This window comes from Phascolarctos cinereus, unplaced genomic scaffold (assembly GCF_003287225.1).
Source record: "Phascolarctos cinereus isolate Bilbo 61053 unplaced genomic scaffold, phaCin_HiC Scaffold_5;HRSCAF=322, whole genome shotgun sequence".
In the NCBI taxonomy this organism is placed as follows: Eukaryota; Metazoa; Chordata; class Mammalia; order Diprotodontia; family Phascolarctidae; genus Phascolarctos; species Phascolarctos cinereus.
The window spans coordinates 75,757,851-75,770,051 of record NW_027555958.1 but is presented as its reverse complement, the minus strand read 5'-3'; the positions used below and the strand labels follow the sequence as shown (position 1 = coordinate 75,770,051).

Below are 12,201 nucleotides of genomic sequence, written 5' to 3'. Positions count from 1 at the left end.
CCATACACATGCTTTTATACACCTTTGTGTACACACATATACACACACACTTGTATATCCATATACACACTTATAGACCCACACTTATATGTATAGATGTATGTATACACACATATATATACACATGTACATGTGTAAATGCATGCACATAATTGTATATATACTTGTATACACATATACACACTTGTAGATCCACACATGTGTATGTATACATTTGTATATACACATACACACTTTTATATATACTTGTACACACACACACACACACACGCGTCTCCAAGCAAAAGTACCAGAAAGAGGCTACACTGGTGGAGATGATTCTTGTTCTTTGGTGCTTGAAAAGGAAAAAAAACTGTTGCCATGGTAATCATCTTTCAGCCGTCTCATTTTCTTTGAGTACCGGCCTGGTGTAGGGAGTTTAGCTGTCACACAGAGCAGGCATTATCCTCAGCAAACAGGGCCCTTTCCATTTACAGCCTGGCTCTCAGCCACACAGCTTTCCTCATGAAGCTGCCCAGGTCAGCCTTTTGCCTCCCCAGCCTGGCTAACGCTGTGTTCCCCAGGTCAGAAGGAGACCAGCAGGGGTCTTTTCAAAATGTATGGTATGTAGAAGTACATAAACATTCCAATTTGTGCCATCTGTGATTCCCCTCACCCCATCCTCTCCTACTCCCCTCTCAGTCTAGAGGGTGACATCTCTGGCTCCCCAAGGCTCAAAGCAGAGGCCCTATTGAAATGGTATGATTTATGTGACCTGGGACTTCTTTGTGAAGATTGGATGGGATAGGGAATGAGGGAATAGAGAAGCAGTGATTTCTGCTCTCTAGAGAGAAGTGTGACTTATTTTATCTTCTTTCCATTAGTATCTTCAGGCTGGATTTTCTTTTTCTTTTCAGTTGCAGAGGGGATAGAAGGGAGAGAAAATATATGTTTGTCAATTGAGAAAATAAAATTTAAATAAACAATAAAGGACACCCTCACCTTGCTTGAATTTTACCACACCCCCCACTCTGACCCAGGTTTTCTGCAAGGATTAAACAAGGTATAAGAAGGCAGTGTGATAGAGTATAAAGATTGCTGGTCTCTAAGTCCAGAAGACCTGGATTCAAGTGCGGTCTCTGACAAAACTGGCCTTTCTTTGCATCCTCGGCACTTCAGCAAATGGGCACCTAGTAAGTGCTTCATAAATCCTCATTGACTGTGTGACCATGGCAAGCCATGTGCCCTTTCCATGGTCTCCTTAGGCACCTCTCCGAGACTCTGAGTTGCAAAGAAGACCCTGATCTACATGGGTAGAAGGCATTTGCCCACCTAGCAGTTCGTTCTCTGTGCCAGTGAAATCTTAGGCCCCAGTCCTAATGATAAAGCATTGTAGAAAGATGGGGTTGTTTTTCAGTAAGGGCAACAGTCCATGGAATCGTAGGGTTAGAGCTGTAGAGTCAGAAATCATCTAGTCTAGTGGGGCCAAACTCAGATAGAAAAAGATCCCTCCAGGTGTTTAGTCAGTTAGTCATGTCCAAGTCTTCGAGACTCCCCTTGGGGTTTCCTTGGCATAGATACTGTATTATGCTGTATATTATATTGTGTTATATATAATATTTCTCAGTCTGCTCTGATTCTTTCACTTCTCGATCAGGAGGTGGGTAGCATGTTTCATCATTAGTTTTCTGGAATCATGATTGGTCATTATGCTGATCAGAATTCCTAAATCTTTTTTTTTTAATTTTTTGCCATTACAATATTATTGTCGTTGTATAAATTGTTCTCCTGGTTCTGCTTACTTCGCTCACTTCACTTATACAAGTCTTTGCAGGTTTTTCTGAAACCATAGGTGCAGACTTTTAGTAGAAGGTGGCTGTGACATGTAAGATATTTGACAGCATATGCGACATTCTATATCCACACACACACACACACACATACACACACACTTATCCAGTGAAAAGAGAAAGTACATCTCCTCTCCTCTCTGAAGCCAGCATATCATTTAGATTATGCTGTATTCAGTTTCATGAGCATTATCAAATTCATTGTGCATATTTAAAGGTGTTTTCTGACCCAGATTCTTATTATTCAATTTAATTTAACAATCACGTATTAAGCATCGGCTTTGTGCAGGGCACTGTTTATGACATGGAAGGTGTAACACATGCATTTCTATTAGCCAAATGCTTATTACAACTTTCAGCGAAGCGTACAATTTATGAGTTGCCAGGAACCTTACAATTAGTCCAGCACCAAAGCCGATGCAGCAGTTCCTTCTACCAAATTCCCTAATAAGTTGTCAGCCAGCTCCCATTGAAACACAACCAAAGATGGCACACTCCTGTCTCATGAGGTAGCCCGTTGTATCCTCTTCACGGTACTTTTGCATTATCCATTTCGACTTTGCTACCACAATTTGTTCAGCCATTCCCCTGTCACTGAGGGCCAACTTTCCTTCCGGTTCTTTGCTATGACAAGAATGTCTACCGTGAATATTTTTTGTACCTATGGGGGCTGTCCTTCCCTTTTCCAGTGGATTTATCAAAAAATCCAAGAAATAGATGTTGGGGGCTCTCAAGCTTATTTAATAACAAAATGGAGGCCTTAATTTGTTTCCATTTTCAAGACACTGTCTGAGGCATGAAAATCTCCAGAATTTGATGGAGCCATGTAGCTTATTTTAGCCTGAAGACCAGCACATTTCCCTATTCACTGCTTCCCTTGACGTCATGCAGCAATATGATGAGTGAATTCCTGAAGTGACCAGAATGGAAATAGTTTAGTGAATGCTAGAATCACATAGGCCCAAGGATTTCTAATGGAATTGGCCCTGACGGGGAGCTTGTGATAAAAAGAGGGCTCGGAATTGAATGAATGAATGAATGAAGCATTTATTGTGTGTTTACTATGTGGAAAACCTTGTGTTAAGGGCTGGAAATACAAATAGAAAGGCAACACAGTCCTTGCTTCTGTGTGATTGCACATGTACGTGTTACAGTAGATTAAACAAGGAATCTGATAGTCCATTTTGTTGTTAGGGCTGTGTGATTTCCCTGGTATTTCATTTCATTCTGGAAGAGCACATGAATACCAGCACAATTCTGGGAATCAAGTAGTTTTTCATAACTCATATTCTTTGGCTGTAGCCAATTATTTATTCTTATGTTTCTGGTACACTATGAAATAGACGGCCATTTTCCTGTCAGACTAAATGGATTAATTCTTGTCAGAAGCTTTCTGTCATAACCCAAGCATTTGGGGGTTTGGGGATTTTCAGTCCAAAGCTGTGATTCCATTGGCATACAGAACTCCCTAGAGGGAACCATTCCCTACTAATACAAGTCAGCTTCTGTTAATGCCTTTTAGAGTCCTACAGGGTGGCCTAGGGCACTAGAAGGTTAAGTGACTTGGGTAGGGTCACACATTCCTGTTAAAGGCAGGACTCGAATCCTGGGAGTTTTCTTGTCTCTCAGGCATACTGTGCCTTGCTGCCTCTCACCCCTCACACAGCATGAAAAGAAAGTAGTTATTGCCTTGAGCCAATGAGTACCAGGAATCCATTCCAAAATGAAAGTTGATTTTTTTTTTCCTGCCAGCTCCTTGGTAAATGTCTTTGCCCTTCTACAGAGAAGAGATTAATTCTGCTAACTTAAATGAAAAGAGAACCTATGTGAATTATGAACCTATTAACAATGTGTGAAGGCACCTAGATGGTGCAGTGGTTAGAGAGCCTACTGTGGAGTCAGGAGGACCTGAGTTCAAATCTGCTCTCAGACGCTAGCTGTGTGCCCCTGGGCAAGTCACTTAACCCTGTTTACCTCAGTTTCCTCGTGTGTAAAATGAGCTGGAAAAGGAAATGGCAAACCACTCCAGTATCTCTGCAAGAAAACTCCAGATGGAGTCATGAAGAGTTAGAAACAACCGAACAACATCAGTGTGGGAAATTCCTGAAAAGGCAACTCTTTTATTCGTTGCTGATCCACAACTTGTCAGCATCTTACGTATTAGTGTTTGAGAAATGCCCCGGGGGTCTGAAAAGGTAATTAACTTGACCATAGCCACATAACTAGTACGTGCTTTGGAACAGATGTCCTCTTGGTTCCAAGACCAAACCTCTGTCCTCTACACTAGGGGAAGGCCTCCATTTCTTTTTTGGATAGATCTTCTGTAGAGTATTTACAGAGAGACAGTGACAAGAATCCAAATATAACATGTCAACAAGCATTTATTTTTGTGGGGGTTTTTTTGTTTTGTTGTTATTTATTTATTTCTGTATTTTTGGGCAAGGCAGTAGGGGTTAAGTGACTTGCCCAGGGTCACATAGCTAGTGTCAAGCGTCTGAGGTCAGATTTGAACTCAGGTCCTCCTGACTCTAGGACTGGTTCTCTACTTACTTCAGCACCTAGCTGTCCCCAACAAGCATTTATTCAATGCCTGTCATGTGCCAGGCATTGTGCTAAGTGCTGATAGCTACAAAGAAAAGCAAAACAACCAAGGAGTTCACAGTCTAATGAGGGAGACAGCACACAAATAACTAGGTACAAACAAGATGAATACAAGAAAATCGGGATGAACTCTCAGAAGGAACGCAACGGCATCAATGGAGAAGGGGAAGGACGTCTTGTATGAGATAGGATTTGAACTGAGTCTGGAAGGCAGGCAGGAAATCTGGGAGATGGAGGTGAGAAGAGAGAGAATTCCAGGCATAGGGAACAGCCAGTGAAAGTTCATGGAGTGAGCAGAACCAAGAGGACTTTGTACACAATAACAGCCATGTTATGCAGTGACTAAGATTGTGAAACTGAACCTTTCTCAGCATTATGAGGATCTAAGACATTTCCAGAGGCCTCGGGATGGATAATGCTATTCACATCCAAAGAAAGAACTATGGAAGTCGAATCGCTATCACTTATTTTTACCTTCTGTTGAGTTTTGTTTCATCTTTCTGATGGTTCCTCGTATTGGTTTTAATTTTTACTTACAACTTCACTAATGTGAAAATATGTTTAATGGGTATGTAGATGTAAAGCCTATATCAGATTGTGCGCCATCTTGGGGAGGGTGGGGGGGAGGAAAAGGGAGAAAAATTTTCAACTCAAAAGCATGTGGAAAAAATAAAAAAATTTAAATTAAAAAAAAAAAAAAGTTCATGGAGTGCCGAACAGAATCTGAGTGAGTCTCAGCCTCCTTGACCCACACAGCTACAAGTCTCCACAATGATGAGTGTCTACAGCCATTTGAATTATGGAATTATAACAGTTATAGGTTTGCAGTTTCTCTTTCCAAGAAGAAATCGTTTCCATTTCCTGGAAGAGAAAATTCTGGCTCTCTGTTACAATGAGATCAATGATATGACAGTGCTGGCTTCAGTTTGGATTTAATGTAAAAAAAAACATTTTCTCCATGTCAAATCTACATCTCTGTCTCTCTCTCTCTCTCTCTCTGCCCCCCCTTCTCCCTCTCTCCCTCTCCCTCCTCCTCCTCTCTCCCTTCCCCCCTCAATGAGGAATGAGTTGTACCCTTTCTGTTCTCATTAATTCTTTAAGGCTTCAGTGCAAGAGATTTTAAATGGGGAGGGGGGTGGATTGCATACACCCCCCTCCTTGGAGGGCTGAAACAGCTTGGTGTCCCATGGGGTGTACTTTAGGCCAAGTATTCACTACAAAGAATTAAAAACTGCAAGTATTACAAGAAAGAGATCTAGTTTTAAATAATTATTACATTTTTTAAAAAATTTGGTCACCACAAGAGACTTTTATATCACCCTTAGTCTTTCTGGAGATCAGAGTAAATGTAATGAGCAAAATATTTTGTTGGGAATGGTCCAGTGATTCAGGAGTGTCCTTCCTTTGAGTCTGTATCAGCATCAAATAGGCCATATATCCTTCTTTATAGTGAGGCACTGTGGAACGGTGTAGATAGATAGCAGACCTGAGTTCAAGTCTCATCTCTAACTCTGGCTTTATGACCCTGGACAAATTACTTTACCTCTTGGTGTCACAGGTTACTTTCTAAGTCTATAAGTTGAAGAAATGGTTGCTAATTTGCACCGTAGAGAGAATATCCTCACCAGAAGTTACCACAGTAATAAAATCACTATTCTAGACCAAAAAACCCAGACAAAAAGCAAACCAAAAAAACCCTCTTAGCTACACAAAGAACTTGCACATCTGAGGACCATCTTTAGGTATATGCTTCTTAACAATTTTTTGGTTGTCATTTTTCAGTCATGTCCAACTCTTCGTGGTCCCATTTGGAGTTATCTTGGCAAAGATCCTGGAGTGGTTTGCCATTTCCTTCTCTGGTTCATTTTACACGTGAGGAAACTGAGGCAAACAGGATTAAGTGACTTGCCCAGAGTCACAGCTATTAAGTGTCTGAAGCCAGATTTGAACTCAGGAAGTTGATTCTTTTGACTCCAGGCCCAGCACTCTGTCCACTTCCTGTGATTAGAACTGTCCAAACTGGGAGTGGTTTGCCTTGAGATGTAGTGGATTTCCCTCATGGGAAGTCTTTAATCAAAGGTTAGATGACCACTAGGTGGGTATGTTGTGGAGAAGATACTTGCCCAATGACAAGTAAGACTGAATGGCCATTGAGAGCTCTTCTGGGATCCTGTGATTCCCTGAATCGGAATACTTGGTTAAGGCAGTGTTCTCTGTTTATCTCAGGATGGGGATACTTCCACCATGTCTCCCTAAGACTTTTGTAGATTGTCTTTTAAGACAGCCAGGATTCAAATGTGCTTGGGAATCTAATGAACTTTCAGTATGGTTGGGGTGTAGTGGTGCATGCCCATAATTCCAGCCACCAGGAAGGCTAAGGCTGAGAGATCTCTCACGGAGAAATGAGCTAGAGTGGGCTAAAGCTGAGCAAGTATTCATACAAAATTCCCCATTGATGTGGAGAGCCCTTAGCAACTCTGTATTAGGAGTGGGGAGCCAGGTTCCCGAAGGAACTGGCTCAGATTGGAAAATGGAGCAAGTCAAAACTTGTATGCTGATCACAATGAGGCTGGATGGAGGAGTGCTCTGCACATTCCGCCTGGGTGAGCTACAGTGACCTCATCTTAAAAAGTGAGAGAGAGAAAGAGTGGAAAGGACCAGTGGATTGGGAGTCTAAAGTTCCAAGTTAACCCCACCCCCCCATTTCTGCCACTTATTACCCGTGTGACTCTAGACAGGTCACTTATAACCTCCCAGAGCTTCAGTTCCTTCATCTGTAAAATGAGAGGGTCAGACTTAGATTTCCTCTAAAGTTGGGACAATTTTTTTTATCCTAACTCTGGGGTCCCCTGAGCCTCTTTTATGGAACCTGAATAATAGGTTTGCCCTGTAATAGGATATACTAGCTACCTTGGGCCCTTTTTCCTATTGTACTAAAAAGATTAGCCTCCAGGATCTCTTGAGAAATTTTCCCAACCACACCAGCAAATTCCCTAATCCTTAGATAAACATCAGAGTTTACAGATTCCTTTAACACAACCATCCCTGAAATTCACTGGTCCAACCCCACATACCAGTGCTTAGAGCAGAGTTTTAAATATATTATAAATACAGTATAATCCATCTTCTAGCTGTCTCTGACAAAGAAGCAATTTCTATTTCTGAGTGGCCAATTAGCTAATGTTATAACTATAGAAAGCTTCATTTCATTTCCTGTGCCTTGAGTGTTTCTGCCTACCTCCCATTTCATCTCAGCCCCCACTTACATACTCAGACATTAATTCTAGGTCTCCCTATTGGACTCTGGGTATGGAATCTTTTGAACTAAAATGCTATGCTGCAGTAACTTCAAGAAAACGTATATAATTTCCCTGTCAGGGTCTTTAATACTGTCTTTCTGTGGGTGTGGCTTATCCTTTTGTAAAATTTTTTTTTAAAAATGAAAGATTATAAGTGCAAAGAAATTTGAGAGATTGTGAGAGCTTGATAAAGGACCATGTTAACAGTCAAACATTTTGGCCAAGGAACTAAATTTATTTTTGTTTCTCCTGGCAGGGAGGTGGAAAGTTTTCAACAAGGTAACAGTCTTGCAGGGGGAAAAAAAAAAGAAGTCTCAGCAAAAATATTATTTAGTAGCAACAATTCGGCATTATGTAGAAAGTTAGGACTTAGGAAGCAAATAAAGAGGTCTGAATCTAATAGCAATGCCTTGCCACTCTGAAGAGGAATGGTTGAGCCTCAAATGGAATGTAATTTGAACATCAAGACCCACCCTTTCCTGGGATTCCTATGAGCGTGGAGTAGTCATGTTACACAGTCCATAGAGACAGGTGGTAGATTCTCTCCGTCTCCTAGTAAACCAAGTACTTACTTCTGAATTTCCAAATGGCAAATGTGTTTTGTTTAGTGAGGATCAGATGGCAGTATCATCATGAGTATCGAAGGCAGGCCATCTTATCAATCCATGTCTTCTCCCTCGGGAGGGGACAGTGAGGGACCTGATGGTGGGTAGCTTCCTACAGTCTTTGGACTTCTGTGTTGAGACTGCAGTGGGTGTAGTGGGCTTGGTCAGTTTGGCCTATGTATTACACAGAGTAAATAAGCAATCCTTAGCTTCAGATTCAAAGCCCTTACCAGCTAACTCCCACCTGTACTACTTCATTTTTATTTCATATTACTCCCTTTCATGTTCTCTATACACAACATACCACTTTCCATCTCTGTTTTCATGCCTGCAATGCACTTTTTCTTCATTTTCATCTCTCCATCCTCAGGTTCCCTTGAAGCGTAGCTCAGGTGCCATCGCCTACACTAGGGCTATTCTGATTCCCCTGATTATCGGGGCTTTTTATGTCTTAAAAATTATATTAATTTTTCTATGCTTTGTATTTACTTGTAGATACAATATATTACCCTTCTCTCAGCAGTAGAAAAACTTGCTGAAAGTGGGTACTATTTCATTTTTTTGTCTCTATCCCCAGTGCCCAGGACAGTGTCTGGCATATGGTAGGTGATTCATAAATGTTTACTGAACTGAAACGTATCTAATATACCTTTATCTGATCACAGAAACACCAGATTTTAGAGCTAAAGAGGCCAAACCCTGACATATGTGATTACTGATCCACGCCACTTCAGCAGCATACTCATGAAAATTCAAGCAAACCCCCTGCAGATTTGGGGGTTTCATTGTTAAGAAAGTCTGTAGCTCAATTCACCCAGCATTCACCTTTGCCAATTTTTGCCCAATTTAATTTTCCTTTTTTTATGATTAATAAGCATTTTATTTTTCTCTACCCCACACTTCCCCTACAATTCAACAATTAAAAAAAGATAATGAAAACTCTCATGCTAAGTAAAGCATAATCAAACAAAACCAATCTACACATTGACCATGTCTCATTCTGTATTTTGAGGCCATGGCATCTCTGGCAGGAGCTACGGAGCACGTCTTTCAGTTTTTTCCTTTATAACGTCATCCTATGAGTTTTTCTCCTACTTCTCTGTTCGCTACACTAAGCATCAGTTCATACAGGTCTTCTCAGTGTTCTCTGAAATAGTCCATTTTTATAAGTTCTTATGTCATAGTAACATTTGATTACATTCATGTACCATAATTTGCTTAGCCATTCCCCAATAGATGGGCACCTCTTTAATTTCCAGTTCTTTGCTGCTACAAAAAGTTTTGTACACATGGGTCATTTTCCTCTTTTTTTTTTTTAAATATCTTTGGGGTATATACCTTTTAATGGTATCACTGAGCCAAATAGTAGACAACAGTTTTGTGGCTTTGGGATCCTAGCTCCAAATTGCTCTCCGGAATGGCTGGACCAGTTCACAGCTTTACCAACAGGGCATGAGTGTTTCTCCTTTCCATATGTAACATTTTTAAGATTTTCAGAGAACTGTCAGAAGCAGGTGGTCTGGAAGCATTTCTGCTTCATACAGGAAAAGGGATTTTGGCAAAATTATTTAAGAAATCTTCCCAGTGTTTTCCCTGAAACATGACTGTGATAAGAAGAGAGGTGAATAGAGTTTCTCTTTATATGTTTTTTCAGACAATGAACTCTGGTTCTAAAGACTTGCATTCTTATAACCTATATCAGATTGCTTGCCTTCTTGGGAAGGCAGATGGAAGGGATGGAGGGAAAAAATTTTGGAACTCAAAATCTTATGAAAAAAAAAGAATTTTGAAAACTATCTTTAGATGTAATTGGAAAAAATAAAATACTACTTACATCAAAAAATTTACATTCTAACTCTTCTAATCGTCCCTTCTTTCAGAATGCCTATATTGCCACTTTGATCAATGGGACAGATTTTTGCACTTCTGCAAAGGATTCGCGCGATATTTTATCCAAAAATCCAGGCCATATTGCCTCTGTTACCTGCTTTGGAGACTTCATGATTTTTCTAGGAAAGGTGAGAAATCTTCATTAAAATACTAAGGAAACCTGCAATCCTAAATTAATCATGCTGTGCTGGTTTTTGACGAGTGTTTTTTTTTTCTTTTCATCTGCAGAATGGAATAGGGATAATTCTAATCTGAAAGTATTAATTCAGGTTCTAAAGACTAACTTAGATTTCATGGAAATAAGTAATCACACTAAATGATGTAGCATATATCAGTTATGTCTACAAATGCAGGTCATTGATGGATGTTTATGTCCTTAAACTAGCAAGAACTATTAAATGCATTAATTAGGGTAAAGTTCACCTATATATTGTTGGCCAGAGTTTCATAGAAACTTAGTGATCATCTAGTCCAACTTCTCACCTGATAACAGGTAACACTAGCTATGTGACTCTGGGCAAGTCACTTAACTTTGCCTTGGTTTCTTCATCTGTAAAAATGAGGAGGTTAGACTCAGTAGCTTCTGAGATCACTGCTGGCTTTAAATCTATGGGATCCTATGAGCCTATGAACGTCTTTAACAAATGAAGCCCATGCTTGAACTCTTCTAATGACAGGGAGCTCCATGTGTTTAGAGAAGCAGTCCGTTACATTGTGGGGCAGCTCTGGTTGTTAGCAAGTTTTATCTGAATGATGCAGTGCATTAGGGAAAAGAGTCAAAAAGACCTGGCTTCAGATCCCATTTCTGGCACTAGCTGTGTAACCAGGGGCAAAATCTCTGAACCTCAGTTTTCTCCTCTGTTAAAGGGGGATAATAATACCTGTAGTAGTTAACCTGTCAAATGAAACACAGTATAGCACTTTGCAAACTTTAAAATACTATATAATTATTATATAAGCATATAATAATTATATATAATTATATAATAATTTTAACTTTAACTGTTATTGTTATTACCTCATTGCATTATTAAGGCTGAAATGAGATTACGTATGTAAAGCACTTTATAACCTTTAAGTGCTTTTATCAAGCTATTATTATTATGCTCATCTGCCTCCCTTTAGACTTCCACCCATTGGATTTATCTCTGCCCTACACAGAATATATCTAACTGTTCCTCCTGATGAGAGCTTGTCACCACCACTTCCCGCTAAGCCTTCTCTTTTCCAGGTTAAACACCTCCAGTCTCTCCAATAGTATTTTTTCCAAACCCTTCAACAGAGATTTGTAGGATCTTAGTTGTAGAAGGTGGAAGGCCCCTTAAAAGGCCACATAGTCCAGTCCCCTTGCTTAAAGGATGAGGACAGTTAAGTGATTCACCAGAATGACACAGGTAGTATCAGAAGCAGGATTTGGTGACTCCAAGGATAGCCCTGTGTCCTCTAAGACCAGGCTGCCTTTCTCAGTGACCATCTGGGTCATTCATCTTCTGATTATGCTGCACCTTGTTGCTGTGTCTCAGAATGTATTTTCTGGAATCAGTCCCATTGCTCCAGATGTCGTTTTCACAGGGTACCATCCAGGGGGACTTTACGTCCCTTATTCTAAACACAACATTTCTCCAGGGTTCATCAGTGGGCTTTTTCCTTTATGGGCCATTGTTCGCCCAAGCATATAGCACAAGTGCAGGTGAAGTTGACGTGTGTTCTCTTTCTTCTCTGGGCTTCACTTGTATTTTCAGGCAGCAGCAGTTCTGCTGGCACTTATCTTTTTTTTTTTTTAAGCAGCAAGAACAAAATTTATGTTGGTTTTTTAGTTTTTCTCATTTTGTTTGAAAAAAAAAGGAAAAGAAAAAAAACAAGGAAATTGGCTGCCAGCTTTTTCCATCAGAGCTCAAGCTGTCCCTTATTAGCACTGCTCCTGGAGGTGGCACAGGCCATGTGTGTGTATAGGTTCAGCTTTAGTGGGTAGGAAAA

General features: G+C 40.3%; 1 protein-coding gene across 3 annotated transcripts in view; it reads left to right on the top strand.

The window, feature by feature from the left end:
• SLC44A3 (solute carrier family 44 member 3) overlaps positions 1–12,201 on the top strand; it is a 103,484-nt gene that overhangs the window by 87,842 nt on the left and 3,441 nt on the right. For all 3 annotated transcript variants that reach the window (XM_020999430.2, XM_020999435.2, XM_020999437.2), the window contains one exon: positions 10,215–10,352. In XM_020999430.2, the coding sequence (XP_020855089.1) occupies positions 10,215–10,352 (138 nt within the window). The remainder of the gene's footprint in view (positions 1–10,214; positions 10,353–12,201) is intronic.